The sequence below is a fragment of the Panthera pardus genome, unplaced genomic scaffold (assembly GCF_024362965.1).
Source record: "Panthera pardus isolate Hobbes unplaced genomic scaffold, ASM2436296v1 HiC_scaffold_7, whole genome shotgun sequence".
Lineage (NCBI taxonomy): Eukaryota > Metazoa > Chordata > Mammalia > Carnivora > Felidae > Panthera > Panthera pardus.
In genome coordinates this window covers 73,395,605-73,418,432 of record NW_026527002.1, presented here as the reverse complement: position 1 = coordinate 73,418,432, position 22,828 = coordinate 73,395,605, and the positions used below count along the sequence as shown (strand labels likewise).

The following is a 22,828-nucleotide window of genomic DNA, read 5'->3' as shown; positions in this document are numbered from 1 at the left end:
TCATGTAATCGCTCAAATCTAGTACGTAAAATGTATCACTTACGGAAATGCTTACAATTCATGTGCTTGGGGATGGGATCACTTAGCTCTGAAATACCGTCGTCTGCACGGCAGTTACAGGCGCGAAGCCCAGTGTCTTTCCCTGTGATTGTCACCTGCGAGCAAGAAACTGAAAGAGTGAACACAACCATTAGCAATCTCTGCTGCTTTCATACAATTTTATTCAGTAGCTAGATAGGGAGGTACAAAAACGAGAATTGAATTTTATCCAAAATGCTTGTTTGTAAAATTTGGCGGTCTGTATACGGTGAGGCCACCCAGTGCTTTGGGAAGAGCATCAGAAAACATCAGAAAATGTGGGTCCATGTGGCGACTCAGCTGCTTACTCTCTGTGCGATGTTGGCAAATACCCAACTTCTCCTCAACTCCTTCCTCGTCTGTTAAACAGGGATTCTCTTCCTGCCTTCCCTACTCCACTGTGTGGTTGAGAGAATCATAGGAGCCAATAAATGTAAAGTACTCTGCAGACTTAAGAACCTTCTGCAATGGAAATTCTACATGTTTTTATATAATATGTATTGTATTTCCAACATATGTACACATATACAGCCATGTATATGCAATATATGTCTATATGTATGCATGCATGAAATGTACAGATAGTACAGTATATCGTATAATACATTGTATTGAGCCTGAAACCAGGAAAAAAAATTCCTCTCCCTGATAGCCTAAAAAAAAATACAGCTGGGTTGGATAGAAGACCAAGCCACTCTGTGCAAGTGCACAGTGGTGTTCCCAGTCCCATGGGTCCCTGCGATGTTTGCCCCTTCTGGAGGATGCCCCTGGATTGTCCTCGTCATGGAGACTAATGTGGTACGTGGACACGTTAACTTACCTGGACCAGCAGAACCAGCTTCAAATGCAGCAAAATGTGAATAAATTTACATTTTCATATACAGTTCACTATCCAAAATCGGGATTAGAAGAATGGAAATCCAAGGCAAAGACTTGCCTACAGTTCTGTCATCTACACACATTCCTCTATGTGGTTTTGTAGAGCTTGTCCATACAGGCCTTTTTAGGTTTTTATAGATCTTCACTGATGTTTAAATAGCTAGGACTACGCTCTACATTTTTCATGTTATCTCATGAGTCTTTCCTATCTGCACTGTTTCTTTTCCTCCATCAACATTTTCTACCACTTTTTAGACCAGTGAGGTAAAGAGCAGACACGTGTTTTTAACAACCGCAAAATATTTCATAGCATGAATATAGTTAGGCCACTGACTCCTCCGTTGATGGGTTTTCCTCATAGCTCCAGAGTTTTGCCACTATGAGTAATTCTGTGATAGACATTTGTTTATGTAGAATCTCATGTACTGGTATTTTTATTTCTATAGAGTCGAATCTACTTGGCATTTTAAAAATGATAATTTTTTTAAAAGTTCATTTATTTGTTTTGGGAGAGAGGGGGGGCAGGGAGAGAAAGAGAGAGAGAGAGAGAGAGAGAGAGAAAATCCCAAGCAGGCTCTGTGCTGACAGCCACGAAGGGTTCAATCTCATGAACCATGAGACCATGACATGAGCCAAAGTCAACAGTCAGATGCTCAACTGACTGAGCCACCCAGGCACCCCTAAAAATTAAAACTTTAACTAAAGCAGAGGCTGTATCCGCCAGTGGAGAATCGACAGTTATCTGGGTAAATCATGCATAAAATAGATGAATTTAAGTATTCATGGATATTTCATGAAAAAGAGTGTTTTTTCCCCCTTTTGAATTAACTGCCAAATTGTCTAGGTCACATTTTTGCCTTAAAGATATAGATAACGATCATAAAGAAATCTGCCCTGTCAATTGCCAGCATAGGAGTAACAGAATGGACTTCATAACGGTGAATTATTCATGTATTCACAAATGCCTGATCGATTTTTCTTAAACTGTGTCACAAAAATACTCCTTTTACGTTGTTTTTCTCTCTCCCCACTGCCCTTTGCTCCCATCTCAAGTGGAAAGAAGAAGAAAGTGAAACCACCCAGGATTTTGATCACTGAAGACGGAAAAGCATTGAATGTGAATGACCCCAAGTACGTGAGGCCAAAGAGAGGCTTGAAGAAGTCAAGCGCATGGGGGTGGTCCTGATGATGGTTTCCGTTGCGGGTTTGCTTCGCGGAGAATATATCGCATTCTTCACAAGCTCGAGGAGCCCGATAAGAATGTCATTTTGCGCATAGTTGAGAGTAGAACATCTCTGATGTTTTCGAGTGCATAACGTTATATTTCATTTTCTTGGCGTTCAGAAAATGATCTTGACATATGGGAATCTTAGTTATGTATCCGCGGAAACTTTGGGCCTTATACGCTTTTCTGCCTGAAAATTCCACGTGCATTATTGTTATGTCTATTAACTTGTAAAGCGCCACACGAACAAGCTGGCTGAGAGTATTGGTACCTTTCCTATGTGTCCCTCAACTGGACGCTCTGGGACGCATCTACAAAGCACGTGAGAGCTGAGGAAAGAAACTGATGGCGATCCTTCAGGGACGTTAATGAGAGAGGGAAAATATTCGACCTGGAAATGCTCAAGTGTAATGATGGCCGCCCTATCTGGCTGTCTTAAAATCTAAAACTAGAAAGCAGGCAAAATTTAAAAAACCAAAAAAGGCCATTGATAGCCAAAATACCGACCAAAAAGCCTTTGGACTAAATCTCGTTGGCTTCATTTCATTGCTCAAAGCCTGTTTCTTTTCAGTACTTCGTTTTCGACACCAGGACCAGGATAAAGAGACCGTCCTGATCATTTCCAGGCGTCGTGTTTTCCATCTGCGTGGCAATCTTACATGCCAGGCGGCATTTCCTTCTCAGAGGTTCAAAGCCTGAGCCTGGGGGACGTAGAGTGGCTTGTCCAAGGCCACGTAGCTCATAGATGGTGTGACTGACCTGCTCGTGCTAACCCAGCTCTAGTGACTTCCGTGATCAAGTTCTTATCTACCAGCCCCTCACACACACAGCCCTTCTCTCTCCTGCAGAAATTAACGTAGCCTGAGACACGATACTAAGCATGAGGATATGGCAGTGAAGATGACCGGTGTCTGCATTCACTGAGCTCAGAAATCTAATGGGAAGATTGTCTCTCAGCCTATAGCAGGGGCTTAAGGGAGACCCTCAGAGCCCTCTGGGCCCCTGGTGAGACCACCTCTCCCCCCACCGCACTGCCCACGTTACCTGCCCCTCCTGCTAACCGTATTGAGGGGGGTTCTGTGAAGAACTGAACACCCATCACCTCCTCCTACCACCTTCCATCCTGCCGTCATCGCCCTTCCTTGCCCTCCTGGGTCACCCGTCACCACCAGAAACTTAGTCCCCTGTGGCTCTGTACACCTCATTCTCTTCCCCGCTGCTGACCCCTCCTTCCCTGCCTCTGTGCCCTCTGGAGTATGTGTTGGTCAGCAAAGCCTCGATCCTCAACCTTCTCTCTCAACGTCCCTTTTATCTTCTTTCACTAAGGGAAACTCAGGGTTCTGCTTCCAGGCTGCCCTCCGTATTCTCCCTCGCCACGTACATACACCACGAGGAAAGTTGAACCCGGTAGCCACTCTCAGACCATTTTTCTTCCCTTTCCCTAAAAGCTCCCTGCCCCCTTGGAGCCGGGGCCATCTAGATAATACCACCTCTGTCCTTATTGCGGTCGTGCGCTTAGCCCTGCCCAGCCCTCACGCTCGCCCTCTGCCCCACTCACTGCAGAAGACCATGTTCACCCCCCCCCCCCACCTCACCCCCCGCCCGGACAAGTGTCTCTCTCTCTCTCTCTCTCTGCCTCCTCTGCCTCTCCTCCCATCACTGGTCATGTGACTTTGTCCTACTTGTAGACAATCCACCAAAGCCTTGCTTTTTCCCCTGCACCACTGTCTCACTCCCTGCCATGGTTCCCTCCCTCAGCCAGCCACATAATCCACTCTTATTCTCATATCTGCCATCTTCTATATCTCTTCCGCCTCCAGAATCTTCCCTCGAGTGTCCCACCGGGCACCGCCTCCCATGCTCCCGGGGAGCGCCCTGCACTCCCAACAATCAGAAGCCCCATTAAGAACAGGAATCTGTTCAGTCTGCTGGTTTTCTGCCTGCCTCCCCCCTCCCCTCGTGTTCTTATCTTCTGTCACTCCGCTGTGCTTTTATGGTTCGTCTCAGAGATTCATCCTTGACGTGGACCTTCAAGTCCCTTGTCCCTCTTTCCTTCCCGCGTCCTCTCTCGTAACCTCAACCGTATGTAAATCTATGCCATCTGTTGCTGGACTTGCCCTCGTGAGGCTGGAAGAAAACATTCAACTCTGCCTGCCGGTCTTACCGTAAATTTACCACCATAGATCTCTAGCGGACTTCCGGCAATCGTGTTGTACTTTCTTGGGTAATTCACTCCTCTGATTTCCCGTAGCCTGCTTTCACACTGCTTGCTCCCCTCTTACTTCCATTCTGTGGTCCTGACTGGGACCTTGTTTCTTACTCCATAAACAGAAGCAATCAGAAGTTTTCCCATCCAATTTACCAGTGTCCCTGGACCTGTCCACATACTCTCTTGCCTCCTGCTGCAATGGGTGGACTTCCCCTATAGAGTGACTCTCTCTGCTGGTCGACTGATCCCAAGCCTCTTCCTGTAGAGGACTTGCTTCTGCAATGATTCCTTCTCTTCCGGATCACTTCTCTCCCTCCTACCAAATTGCTCTCATCAGTATACGAATGTTGTGACATCGTGTATCTTTTTTTAAAGTTTTATTTATTTATTTTGAGAGAGAGAGAGAGAGAGAGAGACCATGAGCAGGGGAGCGGGAGGAGAGAGAGAATCCCAAGCAGGCTCCGCACCAGCAGCGTCCAGCACGACTTGGGGCTCAAACTCACGAACCATGAGATCACGACCTGAGCCGACACCAAGAGTCAGATGCTTAACCGACTGAGCCACCCAGGTGCCCTGATATTGTCCATCTTAAAAAAAAATAAGAAAGCTCCCTTTCTCTAGTTTCCCTTGCAGCGTCAGCCCTATTTCTCTGCCCCTCTTTATAGCTGCTGCTCCTCATGGAGATGCCTGGACTCGGTCACCAGTTCCCTACTTCGCTTTCCTTCTTAAAACCATGTCTGCATATCCTGTCACATAAAACTTTTGTAGTTACATCATTTCTATATGTTCACATCAGCTCTCTGTTCTCCGTTCACCTCACATCTATGTTTTCTGTTTACATCATCTCTGTGTTCTGTGTTCACATCATCCCCATGTTCCGTGGTCATATCATCTCCGTGTTCCATGGTCACATCATGTCCATGTTCCATGGTCACATCATCTGCATGTTCTGTGTTCTCATCATCTCTGTGTTCCACGGTCACATCATTTTTGTGTTCCGTGGTCACATTATCCCTATGTTCAGTCACATCATTTAAAATCTCAGGCCCTATGTACTTGACCCAGCAAATTTGACCAAACTGATCATCATCTTCCTTCTTAAAGCAATTTCTTCCCTTTGCTTCAGATTCTTTGACCTTATTACCTGCTCGTCTTCATAGGCTTTGCCAGATTCTCTTTGTGATGTGCCTAAGTGGTGGCCAACTCCTCAGCTGCCTTCTTGTTTCACGTTGACTCTGTGAAGCTCTCACCAAATTCCATGGCTTTAAACACCATCTGTACATTACAACCAGATCCAACCTCTTCCCTGAACTCAAGGCTTGGATGTTTAATGAGCTATTTGTTCTCGCCATGGGATTATAAGATAGGTATTATAAACTTACCATGACAGAAACAGAAGTCCTAATTTCTATCCCCACGATCACTTTCCGTCTCGTTCCCCAGCGTTCTCCAACTCAGTAGCAAGCATCCACCTTGGATTCATCCTTGACTCTTCTCTCGGTCATGTTATCAGTGACCTTATAATTTCTTCCTTCAATATCACCTGAATCCACGGCTTCTCACTAACGCCATCCCCCACTTGCCCGGAGAGTTGCAGCAGCTTGCTAAGTAGTCTTTGTAGTTCATGACTGGGTCTCCCATAGTCTCTTCCATCCAACTGGAGGAAGAAGAAGAGAGGGAGAAAAGGACACATGCGCCCTCTCTTTAAGGAAATTCCTGGAGAGTGCCATATAATGCTCTCCTTCAGGGAACTAAATCATGACTATATCCAGCTGCGGGGGGTGCGGGAAAGTGTCACCTTTATTCTGCACGGCCATGTTCCTAGTTAAAATCAGGGGTCCTATTACTGTGGAGAAAGGGGAAGCGGACCGTGAGGGAATGAATAGCAATCTCTACCGTAGAAAACCTCTCTGAAATTACCTTTCAAATGATCTGCGAAGAGAGAGTTCAAGTTGGCTGGCTGGACAATTGGGGCATAAGCAATCAAGGCAGAGGGACCGGCACATAAGAAAGCTCCTGAGAGGAGATCACAAAGGGATGGGTCATTTGAGCAACTGAAGGAGTCCCGCATGGCCGGGTCATTGAAAGCACCAAAAGGGACGGGCCCACACAGACATCTTGCTGATGGCCAAATTGTTCCAAACGATTTAGCATACATCCTTTAATATTGTTTTACTATATACTTTACAGAATGATATGACAAGTGAAATGCTCAAAATAAATCAGCCAAATAATTCTGAATGGTATGTTGACACTATGGAAGTTATACCTCAGACCGAGCCGTACGATATAGTTGAAAGATGTAGGGCTTTGAAATCCTGCCTCTCCAGGCTCACATGGCCGCCTTCCCAGCTGTGTCAACCTCTCTGAACCTCTGTTTCTTCGTCTATATGGAGGTGATAGATCATGGGCAGGGTCTCAGCATTTTCCAAGGTGGTGCAAAGGTCAACAATGAAAGGAGAAAAAAAAAAGATGGCAAGGAGAAAGAAGGAAGACAGGACGATTTAAAACTGAAGGGATAGAACGCTGGGTGAGGGAGGCAGATATGACATTTTCTTCCCCATAAGCAATCCCAGCGTTTTAGTTTTGCTTCTAACAAACTTGAATGAAATCGAAAAGAAAGCTTTAACCACCAGATGTCTCTATCTCTGCACCAATGCTACTTTTTTTGTATGTAGTTTGCCTTAGGATTCTCACATTTCAACAAGGTAAATAAATAATGTATGCGTGTGTTGTAGGTTTCTGTTGAGAGTTTTAAATAACACCTCCCAGAATAAGTTTGTCGTCGGGGATTAGTATATACTTATTATCAAGTTTACTTTTGATAAGGGGTGGGATACCTGGACAGTATTGCTAAAGACGTCATCTTTTTTTTTTTCTTCCCCCCAACGGATTGATTGTTCCTTAGACTTGACTTCTCCTTGAAAGATGATGAAAAACGTAACCAGATCATCCTGGACCTTGCTGTCTATAGGTAAAGTCATTTTATTATGGGTTTACTTAATGGCTTCTCTGGTGTCATTCTCAGTGCCATGTCTTGAGTCCTGAAGTATTTTGTAATGGAATTTGGTTTGCCAAACGAAGAAGTTTTGTTTTGTTTTTTAAGCCCGAGCTTACCGTAATTTTAAAAAGCATGAAAATGAAAACAAAGGCAGAGGTAAATAAACCCCTAATCCCAGGGCTACGAACTTTGGACTTTCTGTTTGGAAGGCAGAGTTTAGTTATTTACTTTTAATCTTTTTTGTAATTTTTAAAAATGTTTATTTATTTTTGAGAGAGAGAGAGACAGAGCATGAGCAGGGGAGGGGCAGAGGTAGAAAGAGACACAGAATCAGAAGCAGATGACAGGCTCTGAGCTGTCAGCACAGAGCCCGACATGGGGCTCGAACTCTCGAGCTGTGAGATCTTGCCCTGAGCCAAAGTCAGAGGCTTAACCAACTGAGCCACTTTTAATTTTTTAAATCCTGTTTGTGAGGGAGGGCGCATGAACTGGGGGAAGGGGCAGAGAGACAGAGAGAGAATCTCAGACAGGCTCTTCGCCCACCCCATAACTTTGAGATCACCACCTGAGCTGAAACCAAGACTCTAAAGCTCAGCCGACTGAGCCACCCTGGCCCTGCCGCTCAGGCCTAGTTTACATAATTGTCAGAACTTTGCTGTTTCCTAACGCTGATACCACGGGCCCCTCGGCTTTCCCTACTGCCGCTGTCCTTTTATATTCCTCCTTGTTTTTTCCAAATCACTCTGATGTGACAGTAAGCACCAGGCGGCGGGTGGTGGCCCCCGCCTTCCAGTCCCCTCTTAGAGACCCAGGGGTACACCCCGCAGCTTTTTTTTTTTTTTTTTTTTTTTTTTTTTTACCTCCAGCAGATACTTTTTCCCCTGGCTGCGTCCCTGCCTCATTTCTTTAGGATTGTAGGTTTTGGCTCACTGTCCTTCATGCGTCTGACTTCAGGGTCCACGTATAGGGTCTTTCCACTTCTCCAGCCTTTTCAAGACACACTGGTGCCTCGGGACTTTGCACCCACGCCTCCCTCTGCCTGCACCGCCATCACCCTGGGTGCCCACGTGGCTGGCTGCCTCACTTCCTACGGGCCTCTGGTCACATGTCACTTCATTACGGAGGCCCCTGTGCCCCGCTATCCGATGTAAAACAGTGCCTACCCCTACCCCAGCACTTCCTCCCACCTCTTCGCGCTTTCTGATTTCTACCTGACAAACTGTTAATTTACTTGCATTTTTTTAAATGTGTGGTCAAGGCAGGAACTTTGTTTGTTCGGCCCTCCTTATGTCTCCAGCACCCACAAGGTGTGAGTGCAGGAACGAATGAACGCCTGAGTGAGTGAATGAATGAATACTGGTAATGGGAGCCAGTGAACATTCACATGCATGCATTTTAATACAGTCCTCTCTCTTTCTAAGGCCCGTTTTGTGGGCTCTATCTCATCTGATCTTCCAGTAACCCAGTGAAGGAAGAGGGATTGTTATCCTGAAATTTATCCAAAAGGGAGTAAATTTCCAGAGACCGAGTCTTGTCAAAGTAACTACAGTAATCAGAGGGGCCAGGACATGTACTCACAGCCCGACGTCCCACTTTGTTTACTTGTGGTAAAATACACATAACTTAAAATTCGCCATTTCAGCCATTTCAAGTGTCCGATTCGGAGGCACTCGGTAACTTCACGATGCCGTGCGGCCTTACCACCGCTGAGCCCCAGGACAACCTCATCACCGCAGAACGGAAGCGCATGGCCACTAAGTATTCATTTCACAGGGAAGTGAGAAACGTACCCTGTGCCCTGGCCCCCGCGAACCTGCGCTCTGTCTCTATAGATTTGCCAATTCTCGATACTTCGTATAAACGGAATCACTTGTGGTCTTGTGTCCTTTCACGTAGCGTAACGTCTTCGGGGCTCATCTGTGTTGTAGCGGGTATTAGAATTCCCTTCCTCTTTGCGGCCGAGTAATACTCCATTGTCCGCATGGACCACATTTCTGTTCACCCACTCACCGGTTGATGCCATTTGGGTTGTTTCCACCTTCGGCTCTGGTGAGGAAGGGCTAGTCCTTCGTGTGTTCCTTCCTTCTCATGACAACGTGCCCCGTCTCACCTCCTGTTAATTCTCCTGCCCACGCACCGCCAGTCCATCTGCCTTTAAAGAGCGCCCAGCTCTTCTCCTGATTTCGTGTCCTCTGACCCTGCAGCAACCCGAGCTCCCTTTCTGTTGTGTTTCATTAAACACTCTCATTCATCCTTTTAGTTCTTTCCATTTTTTGGTCATATTCCTGGAGTTTAATGAATGTGTACCCCTTTCTCTTTGTAGCTCTCTTGGCCTCTTCATGTTCAATCCCCGAACGAAGACTTTCCTTATGCCCCTGTCGTGCACTTTTTCAAGGAGTGGTGCGACTTCTGTCTAGGTAGTAAAATCCCTCCCTTCCCTTCCCACGATTCTGTCTGAACTGATGACACTAACACTCCTTGTGATCTTCGTTGGCGCATGGACGTATCTCTGAAAGTTAAATTCATTCATTCGTTCGTTCGTTCATGTGCTCGTTCATTCGTTCGTTCGTTCGTATATTCTTTCTGTCTCTATCCAGAAATATCAGTAGAACACCTCCTATGTACCGGGCACGGGAGGCTGTCACTGGCACATTCCAAAGACAGTCTCTGCTGTCCTAGAGCTTACGGCCCCGTGGGGGAGCCAGAAGTAAACAGGCAGGCATCTAATAAGTCAGGGTGCTGCACAGGAAGGGCCAGAGTCCGGGGGTGGCGCCCGGGGGTCCTGCAGTCCGGTGGTCCGTGTATAGGGGATGCTCAGGGAAGCTGCTGGACTGAGCGCTGACGATTGCGGGATGAGAAGTGGTGGGCTTTGCAGAGGACCAGCAGAAGGCGGTCTTGGGCAGAGGCGAACAGCACGCGAGGACCTCGTAGGGAGGGGCAGATGAACGCTTGAGGAGGCCCCACGCGTGAACGAGAAGATGTGATCCTTTAGCGTGGTAGATATTCAACGAGGTTCGGGGAGACCTTGCCCAGCCTTGGTATTGTTGCGAGAATTTTTATTTTTACTATTACAAGCATGATGCTTTGTCAACGCCAGCTCCGGGCTAGGCGCCATGCCTGGGTCTTGACTGCGATCTTAGGGGGCGGGGCACTTCCCATCCTTATTTTCCAGGTGAGGAAACAGGTGGGGAGGGGTTAAGGAATGTCGTCCAAGGTAACAGAGGAAGAGGGGGTGGGGTCAATTCCTCACCGTCAGTGTGACCCAGGCCTGTGCCTGCGGCCCTGGTGTTCTCCTTAATGTTTGTGATTTCTGAATCCTCGCTGCATTCGCTAAAGTTCACAATCAGAATTTTTCTAATGATTACTTATCTTTGAGAGACAGAGCGTGAGCAGGGGAGGGGCAGGGAGAGAGAGAGAGGGAGACAGAAGATCCACGCTTACAGCAACAAGCTCGACGTGGGGCTTGAACTCACAAACCGTGAGCTCTTGACCTGAGCCCAAGTCAGACATCGACCGACTGAGCCACCGAGGCGCCCAACACAATATTTTTAAATGTCCAATTATACGTATAATCGTTTGTCTACACAAGCGAGATGAAGCCTGAATCTTTGATTTGTTCATAAAGCCAAGGAGAACAATTACCAGCCGATCCTGGGGTCCCTGCCATAGATGGAAGGCTTTGCTTAATCAGCAGGAGGTAGCTTGGCAGGGAGAAGCAAAGCCAGTCTTGCGGGGGTCGGGGGGTGGCATTGTGGCAGCTGCAGAACAGCTGTGGGGACAGAGAGCAGCTAAGGAAGAGGGAGTGGGGGTCTGCAGGCCCCACGCTTAGTAGGCTCAACATCCCTGGCTATTCATGTCAGTCTTAAGGGCTTAAAATAAAATATTCATGAAAGAACCTGGCAAGCTGTTTTTGTTTTTTGTTTTTTGGTTGTTTTTTTTCTTTGCAAACCTCTGGTGTTTTCAGGCCGCAGATATTTTTAGGTGAGGGGCAATCAATGCCAAGTGTACTTGTGGCTCTAAAAATGAAATTGCTGATATATTGAATTTCCTTTGGTTTAGGGATTAATGTAAGACAAACTTCTTAAGACCTGTTCAGCATGGAAATTGTAAACCTCTCTTTCATTTAACACAGTTCTTTAAAAAATTTTTTTTTACATTTATTTATTTTTGAGAGACAGGGAGAGACAGAGCACAAGTGGGGGGCGGGGGGCAGAGAGAGAAGGAGACACAGAATCAGAAGCAGGCTCCAGGCTCTGAGCTGTCAGCACAGAGCCCGATGCGGGGCTCGAACCCACAAACCGTGAGATCATGACCTGAACTGAAGTCGGACGCCCAACCGACTGAGCCACCCAGGCACCCCTAACACGGTTCTTTAAATGTTAGTTTTTATTTGCACTTCTTTAAGCTTAATGTTTGTGAAAATTCTAAGATTTGACATGTTTGATTTTGAAGGTATATGGACACCTCTTTAATCGATGTAGATGTGCAACCAACTTACGTACGGGTCATGGTCAAAGGGAAGGTAAGTATAATGCAGTCGACTGTTAACAATTTCAAAAGCTAAGTCTGCAACTCAGCTAGGTTGCCTCAAAAATTGTGAGAGTAATATGAAAATAGGAAAAAAGAAGCCCAATCAGAGAGCTACTGTTTAGACACATGATTTTTAAACGTTTTTAACAATTTTTCTTGATATTTATTTAGTTTAGAGAGAGAGACTGAGCACGAGCAGGGGACGGGCATAGAGAGAGGGAGACACAGAATCCGAAGCAGGCTCTGGTCTCCGAGCTGTCCGCACAGAGCCTGATATGGGGCTCGAACCCACAAACCATGAAATTATGACCTGAGCCGAAGTCGGATGCTTAACCAACTGAGCCACCCGGCGCCCCTGGACACATGATTTCATACAATGGGAGTGGTATACAATGGGAATGGTTGTTGACCAGCCACGGTGCAGCTCCATAAAATTAATATTTTTAACTTATTTCTGTTGTGTTAGTACTGTTCCAAAGCTGAGTAGATGGTTATATATGTGGTAGCCTATGCTTGAGATTATATTTAAATTATGTACCCGCTTTAAATTGTCGATGATTTCATTCACAGCAATTGTAATTTTATAATTTTTGAAATAGTATTTTTGGCTGATTATGAGCATTCACAGGAGTGCTATAAAGACTTTAAAATGGAAATACGTTGATAGCTCATGACAAGGAGTTTTATCCTTTATTATTAGTCATGTTAACATAAACGGACCAATGACTATTTTGCTGTTTGTCATCGATGACTGTTCTTTAGACCATCCATTAAAACAGGTCAAACAGTTCCTGCACATCAAGCGTAGCCCGGACATGGGTTCTTTTTTTCCTAAGTCTAAGCACGTTGTTTTTAAAATGGCACGGTGGATCTTGAATTTGTCATGAAAATGCCTCTTGAAGTAACCCTCTCCCGTAATATGCAAACTTCCTGTTTGTCGTCAGCCATTTCAGCTTGTTCTTCCTGCCGAAGTGAAGCCGGACAGCAGCTCTGCTAAGCGATCTCAGACGACAGGGCATCTGGTGATCTGCATGCCCAAGGTAAGCCATGTCACTTGTCACTTGGATCGATTTCCAGCCTGGGCGCGTCGGCTCCTGAAGGAACTTGACCTATCAAAGCTAATGATGGCTGCTTTTGGTTGAGGGAACCAGAAGATCCACTCACCCCAGCTAAGGCAGGAGAACCAGGACGTGTGAGAACAGAGCTGAGACTGGGGCACAGTTGGGACCCGGGGGCGGGGGGCAGGGGGGCCTCACCCCGTCACCACTCGGCCAGTTGTTCTCGCCTCTGCAGCCCCCTCCCACCTCTGCAGCCAGAGCGGCGGTGGGGGTTGTTGTGTGTGAGTCCCCTCGTCCTTCCAAGTGGGACAGGTAACACGAGCACATCTATTACATGGCGATCAGTACTTTTAACCATAAAGAAGTGTTTCATCTCCAGAAGGTAGGGAGGGCTCGGGCAGGGGAGGGTCAGGGTCTCTCCAATATGTTAGCTTTGTCCTCAGACCCGCTTCCTTCCTGAGAGGAGCACTCGCAGCCACGGGGACAGCACGCTGTCTTGTCCTTGCCTTGCATGAAGATAGACAAACGGAGAATCAGGGACAGACACAGAGAGATGAGCCCCCCAGTCACCTTGGAACAAAAGTTCCTCTGGACTAATCAGGCTGATTTAGCTGAAGAGCCCAGCAAGTCTTGATTAACTTAACCTTGGGCAATGAAACCCATCTCTGGCCAAAGGGATAGAAGTACTTTGTTTGGTTTCTATTATTTTATATTGGTTACTATTATCTCCTCCCATGACCTGGGGTGGGGTCAGCTTTGCCCTAGCCACTCAGGTTTCAAAGGGGCAGAGTAGATGAGCCAGTCAAATGGGGTTCTGGTCTTGAGGAAAAACAGGACAATGGGGATGGGGTGTCTGCCCCAGAGAATAAACTTGATTAACCAGTAAGGTTTCGATAATAATTTATTAATCCTTCATTTTCCCATAGCCAGATTTGTAACAGATCGATTATGGGTGATCAAGTATGTATTTTTGCTCTGAGTCAGTAAAAAAAGCAAATACAATGTGCTGTCGGGCAATAAGATGGCAAACACAGCCGTAAGAATCACATTGTCCTTGGTAACTACCACCGGTTGGGGAAGTGCTTGTATGCTAATTAGGATAGCCCATAGGGAACTCTGAGAGATAACCTAATTACCTCAGTCCTCTGATCTACACAAGTGTGTGATGCTGTGATCAGCAATCTCTTTTTTTTTTTTTTTGCAACTTCCATTCGAACTGAAACATGACATTTTTCATGTTAAAGACACATGAAAAGTATAGAAAGCGGCTTATTAAAAAGCATCCTAGAAGAGCGCCATTGAAGATGAGATAATTTACATAGAGGGACTCAGAATGGTTCAATTTTGTTCTCACTCATAAACTACGAATAACATTTTTCCTTTGAGGTATCTATTTTTAAGGTTTTAGACTACTATGTTCAACAAACATCGATACGCGTTATCTCTGTTCTTATTTCTTTTAAATTATTATTCAGTTAATCCCTCTTAGCATTCCTTTATATGTCTCTTACTTTTAAAAGGTAGATAATCAGTTTGCATTCTCACCAACGGTGCAAGAGGGCTCCCCTTTCTCCGCATCCTCACCAACACGTGTTATTTCCAGTGTTGTTGATTTTAGCCATTCTGACAAGGTGTGAAGTGATGTCTCATTGTAGTTTTGATTCGTATTTCCCTGACGACCAGTGATGTTGAGCATCTTTTCGTGTGTCTGTTGGCCATCTGGATGTTTTCTTTGGAAAAAATGTCTGTTCAGGTCTTCGGCCCATTTTTTAATTGGGTTATTTGTTTGGGGGGTATTGAGTTTTGGAAGTTTTTTAAAGTTTACTTATTTTGAGAGGGAGCAAGTGAGGGGGGTGGCAGAGAGAGAGAGAGAGAGAGAGAGAGAGAGAGAGAGAGAGAGTGAGAGAATCCCAAGCAAGCTCTGCACTACCAGCACAGAGCCCGATGCAGGGCTTGAACCCACAAACCGCGAGATCGTGACTTGAGCTGAAATCAAGAGCCCGACACTCGACTGACTGAGCCACGTAGGCACCCCAGTTTTATAAGATTTTTGTATTTTGGGGATACTAACCCTTTATCAGACATGTCATATACAAATATATTCTTGCCATTCAGGAGGTTGAATTTTAGTTTTGTTGATTATTTCTTTCACTGTGCAAAAAGCGTTTTATTTCGACGAGGTCCCCATAGTTTATTTTTGCCTTTGTCTCCCTTGCCTCAGGAGACATACCTAGTAAGATTGCTACGGCTGATGTCGAAGGGGTTGCTGCCTGTGTTCTCCTCTAAGACTTTAATTGTCAAATCACTAAACTGCACACCTCAAACTGAAAGATAGTCAGTGAAAACAACCTGTGGAGAATAATTTCTTGCCCCAAAATAGTTGGTTTTCATTCATGAGTGAGATATTTGCAAGGACTATAAAGTTCAAAGAACAAAACCCTTCTCTTAAACATCATCACAAGTGAAAAATCCAGAACCCTGACTTTACTTATGCGTACTATTAAAAGTATGCGTTACTGAAAATTGACATCTTCATAGAAACTCTTGAAGTACCAAACTACTGGGCTATTTATATGTCCAGGCCTCTAACTTACTGTGGAATTGACTGCATCTGGCTGCATTATAATTACTGAGGCAGCGACTTGGAATTGTAAAGCATCTCGTAAAAGTCGGGTAGACCCTTAGGTACAATTTTGATTCCTTCACAAAATAGTGTTGTCATTACTTAACATATTGATAACCTAGTTCCAGAAATACCCAACGTGCCCTTTAGTAGTTTTTAATATTGGGATACTCTAAATTAACGAAAAGAAGATCTCAGATGTGATATTTGGTTCCCTTTTATGATAATATTTGTAAAGAATACTGCAAAGAGCTGACCTGTTTGATTGTGTCTGTGCTGTGATGATTATATTGTGTTTATTGGTGGAAATTCAAGGGTGTGTACGATTTCCAAGGACGTAAAATTTGTAATCGAATCCACAAAATGCTATAATATTTCTCATCAGACCCTTCCTCCGGCATTTGGTCTTAGACATCAAATTAATAATTTTCCCTTTTCTTACTCCTAAATGGGGCTGGATCTTTGCGGACTGCGTGCTTGTAGGCAAGTTTTATCGAGTCTGCTCCCTGTCACAGGGGTCGTGGCTAAATTTTCTGTCGCCGACATGCCAGTGGGTCCTCCCAGCTCAGGTCCACATTCCAAGAGGCTCTCCCCTCCTGCCATCCACAGCACCAGATGCTTCCCAACATCCGCCACTGAGTCTGTGTCCTGTGGATAGATGTAATTGATATACAAATGTCACAATCCCTAGAGTGCTGCTGGAATTCCTCTGTCTTCACGTACCATCTTATAACTTCACTTGTGGGCGCCGTGTCTCCCAGGATGCCATCCCCTACCGTACCTTCTCCACCATGACTTCAAGGGCCAATGTCTTGGCTACCGTTGATGAGTGTGGTAGTGGATGAAGACGTACTCCAGCTCTCCCGGCAGGGTCGCATCGGGCAATCCACTGCTCAGATGGCAGGCAGAGGAGTAGGAAACTTTCTGTTTCGTGAGTTTTTTCGCAGTCCTGTTCACGGGTTAGTGGCATCTTTTCCCTTAGGTTCTAGCACTGTTTTATTCACTAGCCTTAGTTTTGGGGGCGTGGTAGAGGGAATCTCAGTTCCAGTGTGTGCAGCCTTTTATTACATTAGACGTATCCAGTCAAGGGACGTGGCCCCTGGGTGTCCTCTATCAAACTCAGTCTTTTTTTTTTGGAGAAGTGTTGGTAATTCCTTTGTCAGCACAGCCACCAGAATGATGGTTTTATAATATATGTAAGTCAGATCAAGTCCCATTTCCCGTATCATTCAGAGTTAAAGGTGAAACGTCCTGACCACCTCCCCCTGCCATTATCCCTCTGACATCATCTTGTACCATTTTACCTTCCGATCATTCCAGCCATGTTGGCCTCCCTGTTATTTTACAAACAGGACAAACAGCCTTCTACCACAGGACCCTTGCACCTAGCGTCCGGTCTGTTGGGATGCTCTTCCCCCAGATGCCCTCATGGTTTGCTCTCTCAACTTTTCCATGTTTCTATTCAAGTGTCCTCCTATCCGTGGGTCTTTTCTGATCCCTGTATCTAGAAAGCATCCCCTCCTTACCCTAGCATTCACTATCCCTCTTGCTGCTATATATTCTTCGTAGACTGTATCACGACCTAACAGCCTATATATTTGTTTATTTCTTTGTCTATCCCCCTCAACAAGAATTTAAGATTTATGAGAACAGGGATTTTTGTCTGTTCTTATCAGTACTCTGTCACTGGCACCAAGAACAGAGCCTGACAAAGAGAAGGTGTTAAGTTTTGTTCAATGAGTGAATACCTTAAGTGCATCTTTGAAATACATTTAATGGGGCACCTGGGTGGCCCAATCGGTTGAGTGCCCAACTTCGGCTCAGGTCATGATCTCACAGTTTGTGAGTTCGAGCCCCGCGTCGGGCTCTGTGCTGACAGCTCAGAGCCTGGAGCCTGCTTCAGATTCTGTGTCTCCCTCTCTCTCTGCCCCTCCCCCGCTCATGTTTTCTCTCTCTCTCTCTCTCAAAAATAAATAAACCTTAACATTTTTTAAGAATTTAAAAAATAGATGAAATACATTTAGTATTGGAACGTGAATCTCCTGCTTAATTATTTTCTCCCCCAACCGTTTCCCTATTATTTTTCCATGCAGGTTAACTTTAAAATAGTTTTATCTAATTCTGCCTCCAAAAGTGCTGTTGGGATTTTTGTTGTCATTGCAGTTTAGAAGCAGGGGAAATGATTAAGGAAGGGGCTCTGGAGCCAGAGAACCCAGGTTAAACCCTGGTAATTGTACTCAGCATTTGTATGGCCGTGGGCAAATTATTAATCCTTCTGTGCCTCAGATTCCCTGTCCATTAAATGATATTAATAATCACTCATGTTACAAAAGGTTATTGTGAGGATTATATAAATTAATATATGTAGCTTTGTGTATGTTAGAAGAACTTGGGACATAACACACACTGCATTTCTGTTTACTGTTAATTCATGTTATTCGTTGTTACTAGTGACTAATATTGTCCCATTAATTGGTAACGTCCCTTCCTCTATTAATCAACATTTTTTATGATTGATATTTTATTGAATCTATAGATTGTTACGGGAATGAATTAATATATTTACATAACCAAAACCGTATGTTTAATAATGTATGTTTTTCCATTTATTATTCTTATTTTACATCCCTCAGAACTTTTTTTTTTTTTTTGGTATGTGTGTGGTTTTCTCTCCAGAGCTACTACAGATTTACTGAGGTTTATTTTTAGGTCCCATACAGAGGATTGTAATCCCATTTTATGTGGAATTATTTCCCATCACACTGCCTGAGTTTATGCTTGGCCTTCGGCATGTTTTCTTCAATGGGTGGTCAGACTAAGTTACATGTACATAAACAATCTCACCATCATCAGCCTGGGAATGTTTGGCATATGATCTCATTACAGTCCAGCTTAACAAGATTTAACGGAAATTTTGTATTCACTGAGAAGCTTGCTCCAAGTCATTAAATTAAGCTCCCATCTAGATTCTCAACTGACAAGTTACAGGAACACTCCAAGCGTACGCTCCGTGATTTCCTTTGGGTGTTCTTTCCGAATAATTAACCGAGATTAAGGAAGTTGCTATCTCAACTGAACAGCAAATTATATTTACGGCTTCGGTTGGTGAACATCTTGCTGGAGTCTGCTGTATTGAGCACTGGAGGTGAAGGTCACACGTTAAGGTGAACATCACAGACCACGATCCTAAAACACAGTCTCAGACTCCCTTGTCTTCATTAGTTGGACACGGATTTCTCCGCACTTGCCCTCGACTCGGATATACGTATGATACACCCGACCTAAGCTCACTTTTACTCTCTGCTTATTAATTTCAAGTGGATCTGTAGTGACGGCTGCCTGCTCATCTTGCTAGCTTTTCCTGTTCCATTCATACTTCTCCTTTTTCTGAACATATTTCTTAGCCTCAGCTCATTTCTCAAACTTCCAACATTGAAACAAAACAGAAGCAAAACAAGGTCCTTTCCACATACCCCAACGGTCGCGTCTTCCCTCGCTTGGCCTCCTCGCCCAACCACCTGGCTGTGATCTATCCAAACTCTCCGTGTGTGTGTTGGGTCCCATTGCCACTGGCTCTTGAGAGACCTTTTTTTCTCTCTGACAATTTTCTCTTCTCTCTAGAGAGAAGAATTGAATTTCCCCTTTCTGCATCTTGCATTAGAAAATGTGCTAAATACATCTTCCTTCTTTCAAACGAACCGGTACAAAATAAAACCATCCGCTTCTAGGTAGTGCCATCATCTGCTTTACAGCCGAACTCATGGAACGGACATCTGTATTTTGCTGCTTCAATTCTTTCCTCAGAAAGAACCCACGCCAACTAGGCATTCACACCCCCCACCTCCCCTCCGTGGAAACATCTCTTTGAGGTCTCCAGTCTCGTCCACGTTACTAAGCCCTCATCTTCTGATTTGCCCTTTCAGAAGCTTTTTACACCACGATCGGTCCCTCCATTTGTAAACGTTTGTTTACTTGGCATTAGATATACACCACTTTTACTCGCTTCTCTTCCTATGCCACTGGATCCTCCTGCTCACTGGATGTCCTCTGCCGCTACCTGCTGCTTTGCTGGTTCTTTCTCATACCCTGGCCTCCGAGAGTGGGCGTGGCGGTCATTCAATTCTGGGGCCCCTTCTCTTCCCTATGTATACTCATTCCCTACGGGAATCTCCCCTCATCTCATGACTCTGAATGACATCGAGAGCTACATCATCTGCTGATTGCCAGCAAGGTCATCGGGAGCAATAATGACGCTGAACAAAATTGAGGAAGGTGGGCTGCATATTTGAAACACCTGAATAATATCAGTACCGAATGTGGCAGTGAACAGTTACTGTCCACTGATGCAGAAGGAATGGCTTTCAGTGGCCACACAGGGATGAGAAGAAAAAAGCATAAGTCTATGGGTGGAGACTCTGGTAAACCATACCCGCTTTGAGAGGGCACTCTGATGGACTGTAACCTAAGAGTAAGGTGAATAAGCAGCCAGCCAGCCCTTCAGAAGGTCTAGCAGCCTGTCTCAATGGCTATCAAAATGGCCCTAACTTGAGCCTTGAACTTGAGTGAAGGTAGTCTCAGGTGAGACTGGCCATATATATGTATGTGAATATCTATCTATCCATTCAACCATTTTATTTTAGACTATATACACACACACACACACATATACACACACACACACATCTATAGGTAGTTTTTAAGTAACTATCGAGTGCACACTCAAAGATAAATTAGGCACACAGAGACATGAATGGGATCCAGTTGAAACACTACCAGTGTTTTGGAATCTGGTTCTGCCAGGTTGCCGCTCTTCCTTCTTGCCGGGAACCTTCAGACAGCCACAGTTATTGTAGATATTAAATTGTGAGACACAGATTGTAAAATACTGTTTTAATTTCAGGTCTCCCCGAAGAGGAACCTAGTGTAGGGATGTGAGTACGGCAATTTACTTGAGTGGGAAGGAAAGGAAGGTAGCCAGCAGAGAGCGCTCTATGAAGCTAGCTACCCCAGGGGGAAAGCTCTAGGAGGTATTGCAGAACACCTCAGGATAGCTCCGCCTAAGCAGAGAAGAAACTGGAATAGTAATAAACCGACCCTGAGAACCTATGGTGGGGGCGGGGGGAAGGGGATGATATAAACACCACAGCAATTCCAAACTACTGCTGGCAAGAAAAACCATGAACTTTTCCAGGTCCATGGAGGATATCTCCCACTGAGACTATCTCTTGCAAGACTGTAAAAGGATGTTGTCTTTGCTTTGGAAGCATCATGATCATCCTTGATGTTTGTCCTAACTTAATAAAATACCGTCTTCAATTTTAGGCTGTTGTGTGGAGATGATCATCCAGGGGGAACTGTCAGATAAGATTGCATTAACAAGTATAAAAGAATTTTGGAGGAACTGTTTGATAGTTAGATTTCTTCTACTTTTATTTCAAAGCCATGTAGCTGTCTTCTGCAACTGTCATATTGATTTTACATATAAATGTCAGTAATTGCACCTTCTAAAATTTTCCTCAGACTACTTGGGTGTCTTTGGGATCATAGCCAATATTTCTATCTTTCTTATTTTTCTGATCATTTTTTCTAAAATTTAAATTTTTTTTGCTGCCAGGTATGTACTTGTTTGAGATGGAATATACTTCAAAAATGTTTAATTTATATAGGTATTTTTATCTGTTCAAAGATTTTTAAATAACATTCCTATGGTAATTTATATATTTTCTAAAATTGTGGGTTAATGACCTGTCTTTAAATAGAAAAAACATTTTGTTTTCTTTAAAGAAATCTTTTTTTCATTAGACTCAGTGAATTACATGCTTCTCTTAGCAAAGTCAATCAGGGCACAGTTAAGAAAGAATGAAATTATTAAAATATCAACAATGAATTTGGATTAATGTAAACTTCCTCTAATGCCAGAGGCAAATTAAAAATTATATAGATTCTGAAGTTTTATATTAATAATTTTCTCTTCCGGGACTCTGAACCTCACATTTTTAAATGTTCAACACTGGAATTATGGATAACTAATAAATATAAACACCAGAAACATGTAACAAAGGTGGAGAACTTACAACTGACCCAATCCCTCTGTAGTTGATGTAGGATTGGTGGAAAATAAGTCCATTTCAGGTGTAGGGCTGGGCCTTATTGCTGAGTCCTGTTTACCCAGTAACTGATTCAACTACTCTACCGTCCAGATCAGGTAAGTGGCTTACATCAGTGCAGGTTGGTATTTAATGGACTTAGGCAGTTTGGAAGCTTTATGAGACATTTTTAGAAATCACTTATGAGGCATGGGGGAAGACACTGCCATGTGTATACTTAAGTAGAACGGTGGTAGAGAAAAGACATGCTACACCCATTAATAAGTTATATGAAAGTTTTTTGTATCAGATGAGGGAATTATTTAGCATGTGTGGAAGTAAGGCACTAGAACTCAAAAACTTCCTGCCAAATTATAAAAAACTTTAGAAAATCAATGAATTATTAATTAATCAATTAAAATAGTCAATCCATTAAAGATTTACTAAGCATTTAGTGTGAATAAAGCACTGTGTGAATTACTGTGGAAGAGACCAAAAAAAAAGATGTGGGTTTCTTAGGGCGTTCTTCCTGTCTTCTCCCTGTTGAATCCACTCACTGACCATGACCACCTGCGGGCCCAGATCTGCCCTCACCCCTCACTTCCTAAGTCTCAGTTTCAAAAAGGCTCAGATTCTTCTTAAGTAGCTTCTCTTCCCTTCTGCTTAAACTTGGAATTATGTTACTGGCTCAGAGATGAGTGTCATAGTTGTACCTCTGGGATCTCCCAAGGCTCCCGACATGCCTCTTCCTCCAGGTAGACCCAGCGCCAGCAGAGCCCAGCATGCATGAAGCCGCAGCTCTCATAGAACTCCTGCCTCTTCCCCATTTGTAGACAAAGAGACAAGAACAGGCATCTTTAGGGGTCTTTTCTATAAGTCCTATTAGTTGCCATCCGTCTATTCACCCATCCATCTACCCACCCACCCATCTGTCCACCCATCCACCCATCCGTCCATCCATCCACCCATCTCTCCATCCATTCACCCATCCATCCATCCGTCCATCCGTCCGTCCATCCGTCCACCCACCCATCCATCCATCTATCCATCCATTTATCCATCCATCCATCCACCCACCCCCCCACCCATCCATCCATCTATCCATCCATTCATCCATCCATCCACCCACCCATCCATCC

At 44.5% G+C, this 22,828-nt stretch overlaps 1 protein-coding gene across 2 annotated transcripts in view; it reads left to right on the top strand.

Annotated features, from left to right (window-relative positions):
* DNAAF11 (dynein axonemal assembly factor 11) overlaps positions 1-22,828 on the top strand; it is a 77,251-nt gene that overhangs the window by 34,231 nt on the left and 20,192 nt on the right. For both annotated transcript variants that reach the window (XM_019459826.2, XM_053896145.1), the window contains 4 exons: positions 2,011-2,088; positions 7,300-7,365; positions 11,845-11,914; positions 12,867-12,962. In XM_019459826.2, coding sequence (XP_019315371.2) covers positions 2,011-2,088; positions 7,300-7,365; positions 11,845-11,914; positions 12,867-12,962 — 310 coding nt within the window. The remainder of the gene's footprint in view (positions 1-2,010; positions 2,089-7,299; positions 7,366-11,844; positions 11,915-12,866; positions 12,963-22,828) is intronic.